Consider the following 16,781-nt stretch of genomic DNA (forward strand, 5'->3'; position numbering starts at 1 on the left):
GGCTTCTTGAAGCAGTCAGCTGCTCCCTGGGCTTCTCCTGCCTGGATCTTTCCTGGAAGTGGCAGCTTGGACACAAAGATGGGGTCCCGCCTCAGTATATCTCTGTGACCTTCTTCCAGGCCTGCAGACATTCCCTAAGCCATCTGAAGTTTGCTTTTCTTGCAACCCTGTACAAGACTATCCATACCGCAGATTCCTTTCCTAGAGGAGGCTTAAGAAATGCCTAGTAACTGCCTGCCTGCAGTCCCCACCTGTAGGTCAGGCACCTGGGCTGACAGACACCTCTAAACATCTATAAACTTCTGTTTGCCTTGCCACCCCCACAGCAGAGCTGTAGGCCCCAGGGTCTCAGGAGCCAAGACCTGTCTCTGACTTCCCACTTCATCTCTCCCCTATCTTGTCTTTCCCTGGCAGCCCCACCCATTCTAGTTTGCTTTCTGTTACTGTGATAAGCATAACTTGGGGAAGAAAGGGTTTATTTCAGCTTCCTATCTATCACCAAGGGAAGTCATGGCAAGAACTCAAGAAGAAACTGGAGAATGAGGCTTACTGTCTTGCTTACTGGCATATGCTTCACTAGTTTTCTTGTTCAGCCCAGATCACCCTGCCTAGGGATGGTGCTGCCCACAGTGGGCTGTGCCCTTCTGCACCAGTCTTTAAGCAAGATAATTCTTTGAAGACATGGACACAGGGAAGTCTGATTAGGGTAATTACTCAATTATGGTTCCCCCTTTTCAGGTGCTCTAGGTTTTTGTCAACTTGACAAAAAAAACCTAACCAGTGTATCCCCTGCCCAAAAAAGACAAACAACAAAGCCAGGGACAGAGAGATCCATGACTGATGGACAAGTGAGCAGTTTACACAGTAGTGCTGCCCAAGGCTCATATTGGGAGCCACAGGGCTAGCTGTGGAAAGGCAGATGTATCCTTAGGTCTGAAGCTTTAGGGTGCAAAGTCTTCAGCTTTGGAGGGTTCTCAGAGGGACAATCTGTGTGGTTGGAGTAATGTAAGAGGCCACAGTCTCTTGAAACCCATGGCAGTTGACTGGTTGGGTAGAGAACATAGTTTCATGAATTCTTTTGCATATGTAACATGTTCTCTACAATGGAGCTCTTGGTGGAGGGGGCAGTGTCCCCAGGTCCCCCTGCTCCAGGAGGAAGATCCCGCAGCACCTGGTTGGCTTTTAAAACTTAGGGATGGGTCCATTATAAGGTCTCAGCTTGTTGGGTAGCCAAGGACACAGCCTGAGGTCAGCCAGAGGACAAGGTGCTGATGATGTAGGTTCATTGCCTTTGCTCATCCCCACCTCCAGATTGCTGGGTTCAAGAGAATTTCTGGGACACTGTGTGATGCCCAAGTGCAGATGGTGCTGAAGGCTCCTGGGGATTGGGCCTGTGTGGAACTTTCTATCACAGCAGGAGCTGAACAAGTCAGGCCATCCTCAAAAGGGTTGTAAGTGGGACCAGCTCCTGGGTCTGATGCATTTGCTCACGGTCCTTGGACAAGTCCCTTTGTGAGATAAGCTATCTCTTGCGGGGATGGACTCAACAGAGTGTGTATGTGTGGTTTGTATTATGCATAGTGGACAATGCAGGCATCTCATGGTACCTGTTACCACATCATCAGGTCTCCTGCCACAGATAAAGATGGTGCGGTGGCTTTGGTCACATGGAACAGAGCGGCAGAAGTGGGGAGACCATCACCACTTCTCTCTGTATATGTAGTTTATGTGTTTGTGCATGTGTGTGCGTGCGTGCGTGCGTGCGTGCGTGCTTGTGTGTGTGTGTGTGTGTGTGTGTGTGTGTGTGTGTGTGTGTGTGTGTGTGCAGGGACCAGGGTTAACACTGGGTGTCCTGTATCACTCTCCACCTTATTTTTTGAGAACAGGTTTCTCACTGAACCTGGAGCTCACTGATTTGGCAGTACTAGCTGACCAGAAAACCCAGGGATCTTCATGTCTCTACCTTTCACAGCTGGGATAACATGCACACAGCCATGCTCAGCTATATATGTATGTATGTATGTATGTATGTATGTATGTATATGTGTGTGTGTGTGTGTGTGTGTGTGTGTGTGTATTTCCTTTTTCATGTGGCTGCTGGGGATCAAACTCAGGTCCTCCTGCTTGCGCAGCAAGCACTTTACAAAAACTGAGTTATGTCTTCTGCTAGGACTGTGAGCATATCCTCCCCCCCCCCCAGTCTCCCTGAATGCTTTTGTGAGATCCTGCCCCTCCCCACACTTCAATCCAGCCGCCCTTCATCTGCTTTCTGTTGGTAGATAACACTTTGTATTTTCAGAAAGTTTTGTTTTTTGTTTTTTTTTTTTTTTTTTTTTTTTTTGTAAGTGGAACTGTTCAGTATGTTTTTGGTCTAGTTTATTTTACTCTGTGGTGGTGTGTAATGGTCATTTTGTTTTTATGTTTCACTGGTTCCTACTGCACAGCACTGTCGTGTGTGTGCACGCTGCATGCTGTCACTGGTTCTAGATTCCTGAGCCTTGAGGAGGGGTTTGATGAGGACATCCATTTAGGACTGAGTTCTTTAGAGCGTTTCACTCTCTGTACTTTGTCCAGGTGTGGCTCTCTGTGTTAATTCCCATCTGCTGTAAGAAGGAGCCTCTTTGATGTGGGCTGATCTATGGATATGGCAATATGCCATTAGGAATTCTTTTATTGCTACTTTCCTTTAGCAGAATAATAGTATTAGGTTTCCACTTAGGCCCATGGCCTTTCTAGTCTCAGGTTCTTGGCCACTTTAGCAATGTTAGGCATGGATTCCTGTCTCTGGGCCTTAAAACCAATCAGAAAGTGGTTGGTTATTCCCACAACATTTGTGCCGCTATTGGTACCAGCATATCTTTCAGGCAGGTCATTTTGTAGATCTCAGGGTTTGTAGCTGGGAGACACTGATGATTATTTTTCCTTCTGGTAGCATGCAGAGTACGTTCAGTACCATGAATGCTAGTCAGCAGGGGTGAAGCTTCTAGTTAGGCACCAGCTCAGCTTCTCTGTGTTTGATGGCACCTGTGCCTTCATAGGTCCTTACCATCAGGTTGTGGAGAATAACCAATAGCCTTGGCAACAGTCTGTGATGTTTGGAGATTTCCATGGGCTCATTTGGCCAGAAACTCAACAAGATGTAACCTATTCCTGGCACTGGAGGTTTTACTTGATTATTGGGGCATCATCCTGTTATTTGGTGATACCATTTAGATTCTGTTCCTACATGTATATATTTTAGGACACTTTAATAGTAGGTTTCCATATGGTTTCATGTTAGCTATCCCTCCTCACAGTCTCTTCTTCCACCCCTGTCTTTTTTATCCTCCTAGTCTAGTTTCTCCTTTGTCTAACAGTATGGTCTATCTCCCCTACCTTGGGATATCCTCTCCTCCCCCCTAGTCCCTTACTAGATACTGACCTCTACAGTTACTTAGATTGTAGCACACAAACTGAAGACTTAAAAGCTTATATACACATATAAGAGAAAATAAATAATATTTGTTATACGTGGAGTTTCTGTCCTGCCTGGTTCCACAGTCGTTTAGCGCAAAATAAACACACAGAGTCTTGTATTAATTATAAACTGTTTGGCTGATAGTTCAGGGTTTTTATTGGCTATCTCTCAATTATTAACCAATTTCTATTAATCTGTGTATCTCCATGAGCTCTTGACTTAACGGGTGACGCCCAGACCTCTTGCTTTGGCCGCTACATGATGTGTCTGTTGGCTTCTCTCTGGGTCCTCTTCCCAGAATTCCCCTTGTCTGGTAGCCCTGCCTATACTTCCTTCGTGGCTACTGGCCACCCAGTGTTTTATTAAACCACTAAGAGAAACATATTCACAGCATACAGAAAGACATCCCCCATCAATTTGCCTTTTGGGGTCTGGGTTATCTCAGTATGATTTTTTTTCTAGCTCTGTCCTTTTACCTGAAAATTCCATTATTTAATTTAGCAGCTTGAGTGATGTTGTAATGTGTAACAGTACCATATTTTCCTTATCTATTCATCAGTTGATGGACATCTAGGTTATTTCCAGCAGCACTGAACATGGTTGAGCAGGTGTCTCTGTAGTAGGATATAGAATTCCTTGGGTATATACCCAAGAGTGGTACAGCTGGATCTTGAGGGAGATCTATTCCCAGCTTCCTGAAAAACTGCCACACTGACGTCCATAGCAGCTGTAGAAGTTTGTGCTCCCACCAGCAATGGATGAGTGTTCTCCTTACTCTACATCCTTGTCAGCATGAGCTGTCATTTGCTTTATTGATCTTGACCGTTCTGACTGGTGTAATAAGAAGTCTCAAAGTAGTTTTAATTTGCAGTTCCCTGATGACTGAGGGTGTTGAACATTTTTAAAGAGTTTCTCAGCCATTTGTGTTTCATCTTTCGAGAACTCTCTGCTTAGTTCTATGTCATATTTTTAAAGTAGGTTATTAGATATTAACCCCTTATTGGGTATGTAATTGGTAAAGATCTTTCCCCATTCTATAGGCTGTGCTCTACCCAAGTGGTGATGCCCTTTGCCATACAGAAGCTTTTCAGTTTCATGAGGTCCTGTTTATTAATTGTTATTCTTAGTGCCTGTGCCATCAGTTTCCTGTTCAGAAAGGCTTTCCCTGTGCCATGAGTTCAAGCCTATCTCTCAATATTCTCTTTTATCAGTTTCAGGGCATCTGGCCTTATATTGAGGTCCTTGATCTTTTTGGGGTTGAGTTTGTGAAGGACGATAAACAAGAACCTATGTACATTTTTCTGCATGCAGCCATTCAGTTTCTTTATTGTTTCTGTTTAGTTGCTCGTATTCTTAGAATTGTTCTGAGAAACTATCCCTTAGTTCAAAACCGTGAAGCTTTATATTATTGTTTTCCTCTAATAATTTTATGGATTATGTCTCACCTTCAGGTGCTTCATTATTTTGAGTTAAATGTGTACATGAATAAAGCAGGGTTCCCACTTTATTCTCCGTGTGTGGCTTGTCAGTGGTGCTATGTGCTGTCATCAGCCCAAGAAGTTCCCCCTCCATAGGAGCCTCCACTCAGGTAAAGCTGAATTATTTATTGACTGCACCACAGAAAGAAATTTCAGGACAAGTTAAGTTAGTGAGTTTATTAAGTAGAGATAAGAGAAAATACATTTTTCAGATTTAAGGGCAGTTATGTGTAGAAGACAGAAGAGGGAGAGAGGGAGGAAGGGGGAGGAGATATTTATTTGGTAAAAAGATTATATATTCAGGACAGGGTCACACTTAGGTGTCTTCACAATGACTATATGGAGGCTGGAGAGATAGCTCAGTGGTTAAGAGCACTGGCTGCACCTCTAGAGGACCTGGGTTTGATTCCTAGCACCCACACAGTAGCTTACAACAGCCTATAACTATAGTTTCAGGTGGTCCAATGCCCTCTTCTGACTTCCCTGGCATATACATGGTTCATGGAGGCAAATATACACATAAAAATAAAAATATAAAACTTTTTTAAAATATAAAAATCTTTTTAAAAGATTTTTAAAAGCTTTTAAAAATCTTTTAAAAATATGAACTGACATATTTTTCTTGAAATAATTATATATGGGATTCTATGCCTTTTAAAGTCACATTGCTTAAAGAATATAATTTACAACAAGGTTGAAAGATTAAACAAAATTTAAGTCAAAAAAAAACATAAGCTGGTTTACCCATTCTATTTTATAGAATCTTCCCTTGTAAATACAACTGTGAGGAGGCTTTGGTGGCATATTGTTTTATTCAGGATGGGAGAGGTTGCTGATGTGGACTCAAGGCCACTCAGGCACTCAGCTGTGATGAACACAGTTTGCTATCTCTAGCAACCCAGTTTGAGCTGTCTAGGAAAACACCGTCTCTGTTGGCTTCATTAGCTGTGTTGAGGATTCATGATTCTCAGCCAGCAGGAAACTCAAATAGATCCCAGGCTGAAAGGCTTCATTCTCTTCCCATGGCCCCTTAATTGTCACTGACTTCCTCCCTGCCTTATCCATCCAATGCCCCAGCACTTAGTTGAACTGATTACTCTCTCCCTGTTTGTTTGGTTTGGTGCCTGGTGGAAAAGCAGCTGATGAGCATATGAGAGTTTCTTTCTGACTCTGTATGTTCATTTTTGTGCTAGCACCACACCATGATGATTACTGCTGCTAGTAATAACTTTGAAATCCGGAAGTATGTGTTCTCCGAGTCCTCTTTCTCAAGATTTGGGTTGGCTATTTGGGTTCCCTACCATACGAATGGTAGGACTATCCTATTAATTTCTACAAGGAAACCAGCTGAGACTCTTGTGTGCATGCTTTTTTAGAAGAACACTATATTCTGGAATGTCCCTACAGTGATTGTGTAGGCATCTCCCTTCCCACTTGTCAGCGGGAGTCATCCTCAAGGACAGGCTGCCCATCCCTTCCTGATGGGAGTGAGCTGTCTTCATAGGTTGCTACAGGCAGTTCTGCAGCCAAAATTAGAATTCAGATTGATTTAACAATCTACCAGACTTTTTTAGGGTTTTGCCTCACCTCTTCCCCCCACCCCCACCCCCCTTGGGTCTTCCTGCATTACAGGAACCTAGGAAACTTGCCTCTCTTGCCTCCTGTCCCCTTAGGTAGAAATGAGTTTGAGCTCAAGCAGTACACTGACTGGACATGGCAGCCAGTACTAGATTAGCTAAGGCTTTGTGCCCTGGCTGACAAATGTGACGCTCTCTAAGCAGTCCAATGCACAAATGAATCTGCACGGGGAGGGGACTGGCTCCCTCATCAGGCTAGTGGAAGCAGAGAATAGCTTCATCGGAGGTGACCAGCTGGGTCCCATGGCAGTAGCTTTTAGAGGATTCAAAGTTCCAAAGAGGAAAATGTCCCCTGGCAAGACAAAGATAGGCCTTGGAAAGGAGCTAGGCTGTTGTACTGAGTGTTAGCGATGGCAATTGAGAGCAATGCCACATCAGGGTGAGTGCAGCAAGGAGGCTTGTTGCATAGGGAGGCCTGGGTGAGAACTTGCTCTCTGGGCCAGGAGCTGTCTGGCTCATGAGAGTGATGAGGGGTGCTGCCGGGTGCTGCTGAGCTCCCAGGCCACACCATGCAGGCAGAATGAGGAGCGACAGTCCAGACCCTGCCAGGGTGTGTGCTTTATACATCAGCTGGCCAAATGCACAGGTGTGTTCCAACCTCTTTCCTGGGCTAGGAAACATGCTCATATGGAGTGAGTTTTCTCGTGCTTCTGGCCCAGGCCCTCTAGTACTGTTGGAACAACAGACACCTGGTGGCCTTGGCCGCTTCAGCTGTGCCTTCAACACCTCTCGGCTTGAGAATCCCAAATCCAGTTCCTGCTATAGAGCCTATCTGGCAAAAGAATGGGTAGTGGAACCCTAGGTCCTCCATTAGGAGTCCATGTTTCTCTGGCGCCTGCCTTCGAGTTAGGGAGACAGGAGCCACATGTCCTCTGGAACATCTCCTCTTACCTATGGTCATCTTACTCTCAGAAACCAAAATGAAACAAACAGCACCTCTCCCAGACAGCACCAGGCTCCCAACACATATTCCAAGAATGTCAAGTGCAGTGATACCTTATTCCTCACAGCGACTGAGACAGATTATTATTAGTTCTGTTTTACAGACTGAAAGCTAAAGCACAGTCAATGAACCACCTGTTAAAGCAGTGCGAGAGGAGCTGGTTCTGCAGCCCGGAAGCTCATACTCCACATATCTAGTGTTCTGCTGGGCACCATCTAAATGCCTTGCAGCTAGTTCTTCAGTGGCCATCGGGAACCTAGCTCCTTTCCAACGGGGCATTTAAAATACCCACCTAAGGGAAGGAGACCACTTGGTGCTCTTCCAGAGGACCCGAGCGCAGTTCCCAGCACCCATATCAAGTGGCTAAAGAGTCTGGAACTCCAGTTCCTGGGGCTCTAACTCTCTCTTCTGGCCATCCACACACATCACACCCACCCACCCATCCATCTATACCCACAAGTGAAAGTAAAAATTAATCTTAAGAAAATTTACCCTCACTAGCCATTACTTCCAGGATTTCTTGGAGCTGTGAAAAGTAAACAAGAGGATGTTTGCAGAAAATAATCTAGTCCCCAGAAGCAGCTGTGCTGTCTTTGTAGCTCTCACTGGATTGGAAGAGCCAGCCCGTTCTCATTAGTCAATTCCACTGTGCCCAGTGGCTCCCCTCGGGAGAAGCTCATGCTGGTGTTTTCAGTAATGAGGCACATTTGGCTTTAATCACAATCATGGCATAAAAACAAAGGCACCATTGCTGTTTTTGTTTTCTTCTCACAGCACTTTACTTTCTAACAGTTACTGGCCTATAACAGCTCCCAAGTAAATGGTGGGTGTGTGGGTGGAATGGTGCATGGATATGAACGAATGGACAGGTAGGTAGGTAGGTGGATGTATAAGTGGGTGGATAGATGAACGTATGGGGGCATAAATGCATGGATGGATAGATGGATGGGTGGATGAGTGGGTAGGTGGGTAGATGGGTGGATGGGTGGGTGGGTATGGATATACTGGCAGGGTTTATATCAGTAGATGAGTAGATTATAAGGTGAGTGGATGAGTGAATGAGTGGGTGTTATGGAGGGGTATTTCTTCTAGCCTTTTGAGCTGCAGACTAACTCTGTACTTTGGGTTCTGAACACAGATATCCTGCAGACCCTGAGAGAGTTTCCAGCATCCTTGGGAAAAGGCCCTAGAAGACACAATTCTGTCAGTAGAACGAATAGAAGCATCTCCGTTTCCCAAGCAACTTCCTGGTTCTGAGCTAAGCACATTTCTAGATCCAGAATCTTCAGTAACTATGATAGGTGCAGTTATTTCAACAGAGGAAATGACCTAAGGTTTATGAAGACTTTATAAACTGCGCATGGGGCTCACACCTTGAATCCCAGCACAGAAGCAGAGGCAGGTGGATCTCTGTGAGTTTGAGGTTAGCCTGGTTTACAGAGCTAGTTCCAGGACAGCCAGGGCTACAAAGTCCCTGCCTCAAAGAACAAAAACAAACAAAAGACTTACTCCATGATCTGAGCATGCTGCAAGTCAACAGCATACACACGCACTGGTGCCTCCTGGGGCCTTTCCCTGCACCCAACAGTCCTAGAGTCTGTGTGGCAGGTATAGCTCACCATAGCAGTCTGAAAGCTCCTGGCTCTGACATCGGAAGTGTGCACCCCATAGGAGCATCACAAAGACAGTTTTCTTTCCCGTGGACACGGACCAGGACTACATATTGCACAGGGTCTGACAACAGACTAGGTTTACATACTGAAGATTTTGGGAATGTGAGGTCACTGGAGGCCTGCTGGAGGCTGTGTGAACTTCTGGCATGATGAGCAATGGGGAAGGCTTCTGGGGCTCCATAGAGTAGCTGGCCACAGTGGTCTCATCATAGAGATTTTTCATCACAGGCTGGGAGCCAGAGTGTTAATATGAAAATTCAGAATTTTTAATTGTTTGATAAAATATGTTTCATCTTTTTTCCTTTTTGTCAATGCTACATATAGGGCCCAGCACCTTGTAGTAGGCAAGCACTCTACCACTGAGCCATACTCCAGCCCCAATCCTAAATATTATGTTTTAGTGCTTTGAGTTTGACCAAAACTCATCATGGACTACTAGTTAAGATGCCTGTCTGAGGCCAGTGGTGTAGTGTCTGGTGACACCAAGAACAGATCACTGGAAACTTCCAGTGAGGCTCATCCCTTCTGACTAGAATGACAGCTATATGCCCTTCTGGAGAGAGGCACACACATGTGCTATCACTATAGCCAGGCGGGCATCATTCCCGTGGCCAGAACACCTTCCCAACCTGAGCAGGACCAGGAAGAAAGAGAGGACACTGTCCCTGCTCAGATAGCCATAGACCCAGGGAAGATTCAGCATTCATACCCCTGGGAGAGACACTTGTGCCAGAGTATTTCTGTCCATCACCTGGTCTGCCCTCCCACCACACAGGGAGGTAGCTGACTCAGCATGGTAGCAGGCGGTGGCAGTCACATCCCTGGGCCTCTCCCCGTGAATGATCTCACGAGTGCTAATGGGCTGCTTCTAAAGTGTCCACAGGATTTCCTGTGTCAGCAGCTGTCACTGCAGCCCTGGCACCTTCTCTTGCCTCTCACTTGAATGAAGTGTGTAGCTCAGCATCCAGAAAAAGGACAGTAAAACAGTCACCCTGGGACTCGGGTGTCTTCTCCGGCTGCAATTTGATTGGCTCAAATGAATAGATTTGAACCCAAGTGATGGGATTATTCATGGGGCCTGCTGGTACCTTTTTCCCTTTTCTATGAGGCCTTTGGTGTCATTTTGCTCAAAGAGTACACTCCTCACTTGCTCTGTCACAGGCTAAATGACAGATGAGGTTGGCAATGTGAGGGAGGCCCAAGTGTCACAGTGGAGTGGTAAAGAGTACCTATTCTTGTCTCCAGAACACGAGTTTGGGTGTCAGGGACCCAAGTCCTGTCTGGGCTTTTCCAGGCTCAGTTTGCTTGGCTACAGACAAGCCTCCCTCCTGCCACATAGGAGTATTCTTGCAGTGTGGGTCTCAGCAGGTCAGCCATGTACTTTTGGGTGATCAGGGATGCAGACTGAAGGCCTCATTCAGCCGGGAGGAAAGACCTGTCTTCAGGAGATGAGGAAGGGCCTGCAGGGTCCATGTCATTGGCGGCCAGCCTCACTCTCTCACTTGACCCCAGAGGTCAGGTCCAACAAGGATGTGATTTCTAACATCTTCCTGGAGCGCATTGTCCATAGACTGAAGCATACATAGCTCTCTCAGTCTGGACAGATGTCAGCACAGCCCCTATCAACATTACAACCCTTCCGTTCCCGTTTGGTTTCTTCCTAGGCCATTCCCAGTGCCTTCACTGGTTCCATCCAACTGACATTGGGATTCCTCCTCTTCTTCCTTCCCCTCCCTCTTTCTCCCCTTCCTTCCTATCCTCCCTTCCTCAGGGAAGTCCCCCACAGTGTGACTCTCCATCCAGGGCCTCTGTGATACAGGTTATGGGAGGGTCCCTTAGGGATAGAGATATGTTATTGTGCGATCCCACATGTCCTGAGACTTTGGTATCTGAAAATATCAGCTTGGAGAAGAAACACCAGTAAACCAGAGGTGGGTAGCCCAGTGACCACAAATGTGCTAGCCATTTTTATGTCAGCTTGACACAAGCTAGAGTTACCTTAGAGGAGGGAACATACATTGAGAAAATGCTTCCCTAAGATCTGGCTGTAGGGGATTTTCTTATTGGTGATTGATAGGGGAGGATCAAGCCCTCTGTGGGTAGGGCCACCCTGGACTGATTTCTATAAGAAAGCAAGCTTAACGAGCCTTGATGAGCTAGCCAGCAAGCAGCATTCCTCCATAGCCACTGCATCAGCTCCTGCCTCTAGGTTCCTGGCTTGCTTGAGTTCCTGCCCTCCTGGATGATGGATGAACTATTACATGCAACTGTGAGTGAAATAAACCCTTTCCTTCCCAAGTTGCTTTTGGTCATGGTGTTTCATCACAGCAATAGCAACCCTAACTAAGACAACAAACAGACATGCTGACATTGGCTTTTGGATAGAAAGACTTCTAGGCTGGGGCCTAAGGGGAAGTCCCCAAGACCCCAGTCTCCATCTCTGCACGTGTGGATGGGAAGTTCCCATGCATTTGGCTTGCCTTGAGACCAAGAAAAACAATGACTCTGCAGCAACTGATGTTTTACTAATGGTGTCACTACCAATAGTAGCACTAACTAGTGTTACTAACTACCCTTCCTCTCCTCAGCAAACTAAAAGAAGTCTCATTAGACCCCAGCAATTGTGTTCTTAGGTATATGACCAGAAGAAAGGATTAGCACGCGCGTGCGCGCGCACACACACACACACACACCCAATTAAAAAAAAAAAAACAAAAAAACCCTAGATGTGAGTTGTGAGTGCTCAGCATTATTCAAAACCACCAAAAAGATAATTCCCTAATGCTCACCACCTCGTGACTGGAAAAGGCAATGGTGTACAAATTGCAGGAAGCCACCCACAAAGGCTGTGGATCTATGTGAAATATTGGAAAATATTGGAATGGCAAATCTTGGGAGATGGAGAGCAGACTGGTGGATACTAGGCAGGGAAGGAAAGCGGTGTGGGTGGGTCCTGATGGGTATAGGCTTTTCTTCGGGTGGTGCAAAGGCCTGAAAGAAGTCACAGTGATTATGGCACAACTGAAAAGCCCTTCTGAGTTTCATTCCAAACAGAAACATGTGAAGTGGCCCCAAACACATGAAGCGACTTTAGCCCATAGGCATTTGGATCCCAGTACATTCCCAAGTGCCTCCTTCCTTCTCCTCAGAGAGAACTCAGTGTCCCATGGGGTTGAGGTGAAGGGTTCCTTCCAGAAAAGTCTAAGGGCTGTTTGCCTTCCAAGAGAACTAACTGGCAACTCATCAGGAACAGATGAAGGAGATCTGGGAAAGCCCCTCCCCCTCCTTCCCTTATATGGGCTCTGAGGCTAACATCTCCAGGCATGCTAGAGATGGAGACTCAGTGGCCCTAAGCCAATTAATTCATCAGTACCTGGAGCTGGTGAGCACTTCCTCACTAATCAGCTTCCCAACATGGCAGGCCAGTTTGGGAAGTCACCAGGATGGTGATAGAGGTAATTTCTGACCCTAGTGTACTGTGCCCTGTGCCACAAAATGGTGGAAATGAAACTGTGCTGCTATGAAAAATAGTGCAGCCTCTACTCATCAAACTAAAATTGCTTGTCAGCAATGTAGGGGGCTTTGGAACCCCAGTGGATATATGCTGCTTATGGTGGGGGTCTGGACTGGGTGAGCCATAGTAAATTGAAAATATCAAATGTCATAAATAAAAAAATTATCTGGGGGCTTATGAGCTGGCTCAGCAAGTTAAGGGACTTGCTGCCAAACTGGATGACTTGAGTTCAGTCCCTAGAGCCAACATGGTAGAAGGAATGAACAGTTGGCCTCTGACTTCCACATGTACTTGTGCATGCATTCCTGCCTGGCTGCATGTGTGAGTAAGTGCATGCATGGGTGCACATACATGAAATAGTAAATGTAAAAACAAACACAAACACACACACAAAAAAAAAAAAAAAAAAAAAAAACAACCAGTGAACACATCTAACCAAATAAGTATCCCAGCTGGGCAGAAGCACAACCTATGTTATGATAAATTGTTGACTAGCTCATATCATTTATTGACTAAGTGTCCCCCCCGAAATGTTTCCTGCATACCCACTGTAAAGCAGTCAGTCCCCTCATGATCGATGGAGCTGTACCTCCAACACTGCCCAGCACTGTGAGGGATTATATCACATTAGATCCACTAGTCTGGAAAGAACTGAATTCAAATTAATGTGGTTTCCTCCGAAAACATCACTTTTGCACCATTATAAAACTGAAAAATTCTGAGCTGAGTTGAGGACCATCCATACACACATACACACAACGACATATGGACACATACTACATGCACATGCATGTGCACAGACACATGGACATGTGCACACACATACATGTACATACACACACATATTCATATTCAGGAGGCAACCAGAGTGTATGTTTGCCCTTGGACATCCTCCCCACCCCATCCTCCCTTCTCTGCATGAGCAGAGAGTTCATCTGAGCACCTGGCTCAGGCACAAATGCTCCAGGAGCCCAGTGGGGGCAACCCTGGCAACTTGGATGTGGATGTGAGCAGGGAACTCAGGGGTGAGGTCTCAGAGTTGAGAGAGCAGCCTATTTTCTTCTTCTGGCTGAGAGTTGAGAGGTGACTAGTTGGAAATAAAAAGATTCTAAGACTGAAAATTACACATGTGAAGTCTGTACCTTTGGGAGAGGCCAGGCTGAGCAGTGTGTCTTGCGCCTTGAAACAATCCTGTGAGAATCCCTGATGGTGATGGGAAGAGGCCTGGGGCCATCATTTCTGGGGCTTCTTTGTTGGTGGTATCTTGTCTCTTTCTGAATAATAGGACCCTTTGGAACTGCATGAGATGGGATACACAGCTTCTAAGATGGCCCGAGAATTGAGTCCCCACATTTAGGGTGACTGTCAGCCTGTTAGCCACCCATCTTGCCTACACTAAGGGATGGTGGAAGTCCTGTGAACATCCCTGTATGTAGCTGGCTCCCAACTGGCCGCAGTTGCTGCACCCGTATGGTTCACCTTCCTTGGGACTGGGACTGGGCACTCAGACCTGCTTCTTCCATCCTTCCTGTACCCTAGCAAACAGCTTACCTCTCATTCTTGTTCTCGGCCCTTCATGCAGGTAGCAAGGTGGGAGCAGAGAACTCGCAAGTTGAGCAGGGCCTTCGGGTCCCCCTACCTAGCCTGCTATTTCCTGGGCAGCAGCATCCTGCTTCTGAACGTCCTCCGCTCCCACTGGTAAGCCCTGGGCCACCATGAAAGCTTGTCCATGTGCAAGTCATGGTCAGGAGAGGGAGGGCTAGCAGGTCAACCAATGTCTGGAAGTTCTGTGTCAGAATGTCCAAGGAGCACTGCTCCCAGAGGCCTCAGGCCATTGTCAGACACCTGGATCTCTGTTGGCAGAGGCATCCTTATGATTTTGGAAATGACATTTCATTGTCCAGAGAAAGGAGCAGCTTGAGTAGAGGGGACAATACCTGGGGAGATTTGCCTTGCTTATATCCCCAGAGCTCTCTCTACGATATACCAAGATGGGAGATAGACAGTCTGGCCAGGAATCGAGCTTAGATCATCATTAAGAAGCTATGGGCCTATCTGTTGACTTGGGACATGTGGCCCTCCTGCCATCAAGGAAAATGGTCAGAGCAATTGATGATGTTGATAGTGAGGCTCAGGAGCAGAGCCTCTGCATGGACCTCCCTTCCTGGGGTGGGCCTAGCTGAGCTGAGCACTGCACCATAGGGTCTCAGGCCATGCAGGAAGGCAGTGGAAGCTATTGTTAAGATTGGCTCAAGACTAGCATGGCTACTTCTGAGCCTTGGGTCCACTTCCCAGGTCCCATGTGTTTCATCACAGGCCTTGTACATACATAGGCTGGAGGAAACCTTTGTACTACTTTAGGAAATAAAGAAGGTGTTGAAGTTTAGAAGTTGAGGGTACTTAGGCTGAAGAAGTACCCTGTGTGGACTGGTCACTGAGGCTAATCCCTTAGATAGGGCATGCACACCTGGTGTGTCCACCCCACTTATCCTGGCTTGGCTCTGTAGGTGCAGGACACACCTATGAAGTGGCCATCATTCACCCAGTGTCTGGTGTGTGAGAAGCCAGGCAGGGATGTGAGTGATGGGCCCAGACCCCTCATAGTCACATTCTGTAAGCATTTGGCCCAAGCTTCCCCATGGCAGGACATCCTAACTGCAGACCCTTGTCATTCACCCCTCCTGTGGGTCAGGAGTGTGGGGCGAGGCAAGGGTCCCACTCAGCTTGTCTCTCTGCTCTATGCCTCCTGGCCCCGAGGGCATGGGCTGCTCCACATCTCCAGGCTGGACAAGTCCACAGATGTCATCATCTTTAGAGGGAGTGGGTCCTTTGGCACCTAGCCTTGGTTGGCACAAGAAGTATCTTTTGTAGGGTGGCCTTGTCCATCCTCACAACAGGGCAAAAATGTGGCTTAAGGCTGCACCTCTGCCTGGTCCTCCATTCTGTTCTCCATTCTCCAAACTGATAAGTCAGTCTGGTCTGGAAATGCTGACTCTATGAGCTTGACCAATCAGCTGTTCCCTTCCTAGGCTCCTTTAGAAATGGATACCAACAGGGTTCCTGGCAGGAAGGCATCTTTAAGCTCTTCAGACAACCTAGAGAGCCCATGTCCCATAAGGGATACTGTCAAGAGGTCATCCCCACACAGGTGCTTTCAACCCAGCAACCTCAAAGGGTCATTTGAGCTCTTACTCTATCTTTTACAGTCCAGCTAGCCCTGCCTATCCCGACAGGAGCCCTGCTGAATGGGTCCTCTCTTGCCATCGGCTGTGAGAAGCCCTTCCTGGGTACACCTCTCGCTTGGTCCTGTAGGGTCTTATCCCTCGTTCAGCCCTTTTGTGGGTTTTGTTCTTAAGTATCTTTGTTAGGATGGGGCTCCTCTGACAGATCAAAGTCAACCCAGTCAGTGACACACCTGTGACAAGCCTGGCTGACATGGATTGCTCTCTAAAATCTCCCAGCTGTAGGCAGGTTACCTAGTTGCTCTGGGCTCTGCTTGACTTCCCAAACCTCACTCTGGTTTGTTTGCTTTTTGGGGACAGGGTCTCACTCTGTAGCCCAGGCATCTGGAGCTTACTTTATAGACCACGCTGGCCCTGAGCTTGTAGCAATCTGGATTACAGACATGCGCAGCATGTCTAGCTTCCTTGCCACTGAGGGTTCTTGGGTGTCAGGGCTTCAGGTGAGTTCAGCTTTCCTTTCCATAATGCAGGACCCTCGGAGAGAAGTGACGGGGCCTCAGAGGTACAGGCCTGCTGCAGAGCGCAGGGCAGGAGGCAGCAGCACCCCATCCCAGCAGGCCCCCGTTCCCCCAAGGCACAAGGCCCTTCTGCTGCTTCCTCTGCAGCTGCAGATCCCTAGGAACACCCCATCACCAGCTGGAAAGTGGACAGCAGTAGCCCTGGAGAAGTGGGACACTAAATGGGCAGATGCCGAGGCTTCTGGGATCTCCATCCTGTGGCTGGGTCTTGGGAGCAGCCTTGGAATGTGCCTGATCTTACTGTCCTAGCCAAACAGCCGCAAGGATTTAATGACAGTTCAGGGAAGCACACACCCCTACCCATTTTTAAGGGTTTAGT

General features: G+C 47.1%; 1 protein-coding gene across 1 annotated transcript in view; it reads left to right on the forward strand.

The window, feature by feature from the left end:
• Pemt (phosphatidylethanolamine N-methyltransferase) overlaps window positions 1-16,781 on the forward strand; it is a 77,472-nt gene that overhangs the window by 48,164 nt on the left and 12,527 nt on the right. Inside the window, 1 exon segment of the mRNA XM_051180528.1 lies at window positions 14,285-14,400. Coding sequence (XP_051036485.1) covers window positions 14,285-14,400 — 116 coding nt within the window.

The sequence above is a fragment of the Phodopus roborovskii genome, unplaced genomic scaffold, assembly GCF_943737965.1.
Source record: "Phodopus roborovskii unplaced genomic scaffold, PHOROB, whole genome shotgun sequence".
Classification (NCBI taxonomy): domain Eukaryota; kingdom Metazoa; phylum Chordata; class Mammalia; order Rodentia; family Cricetidae; genus Phodopus; species Phodopus roborovskii.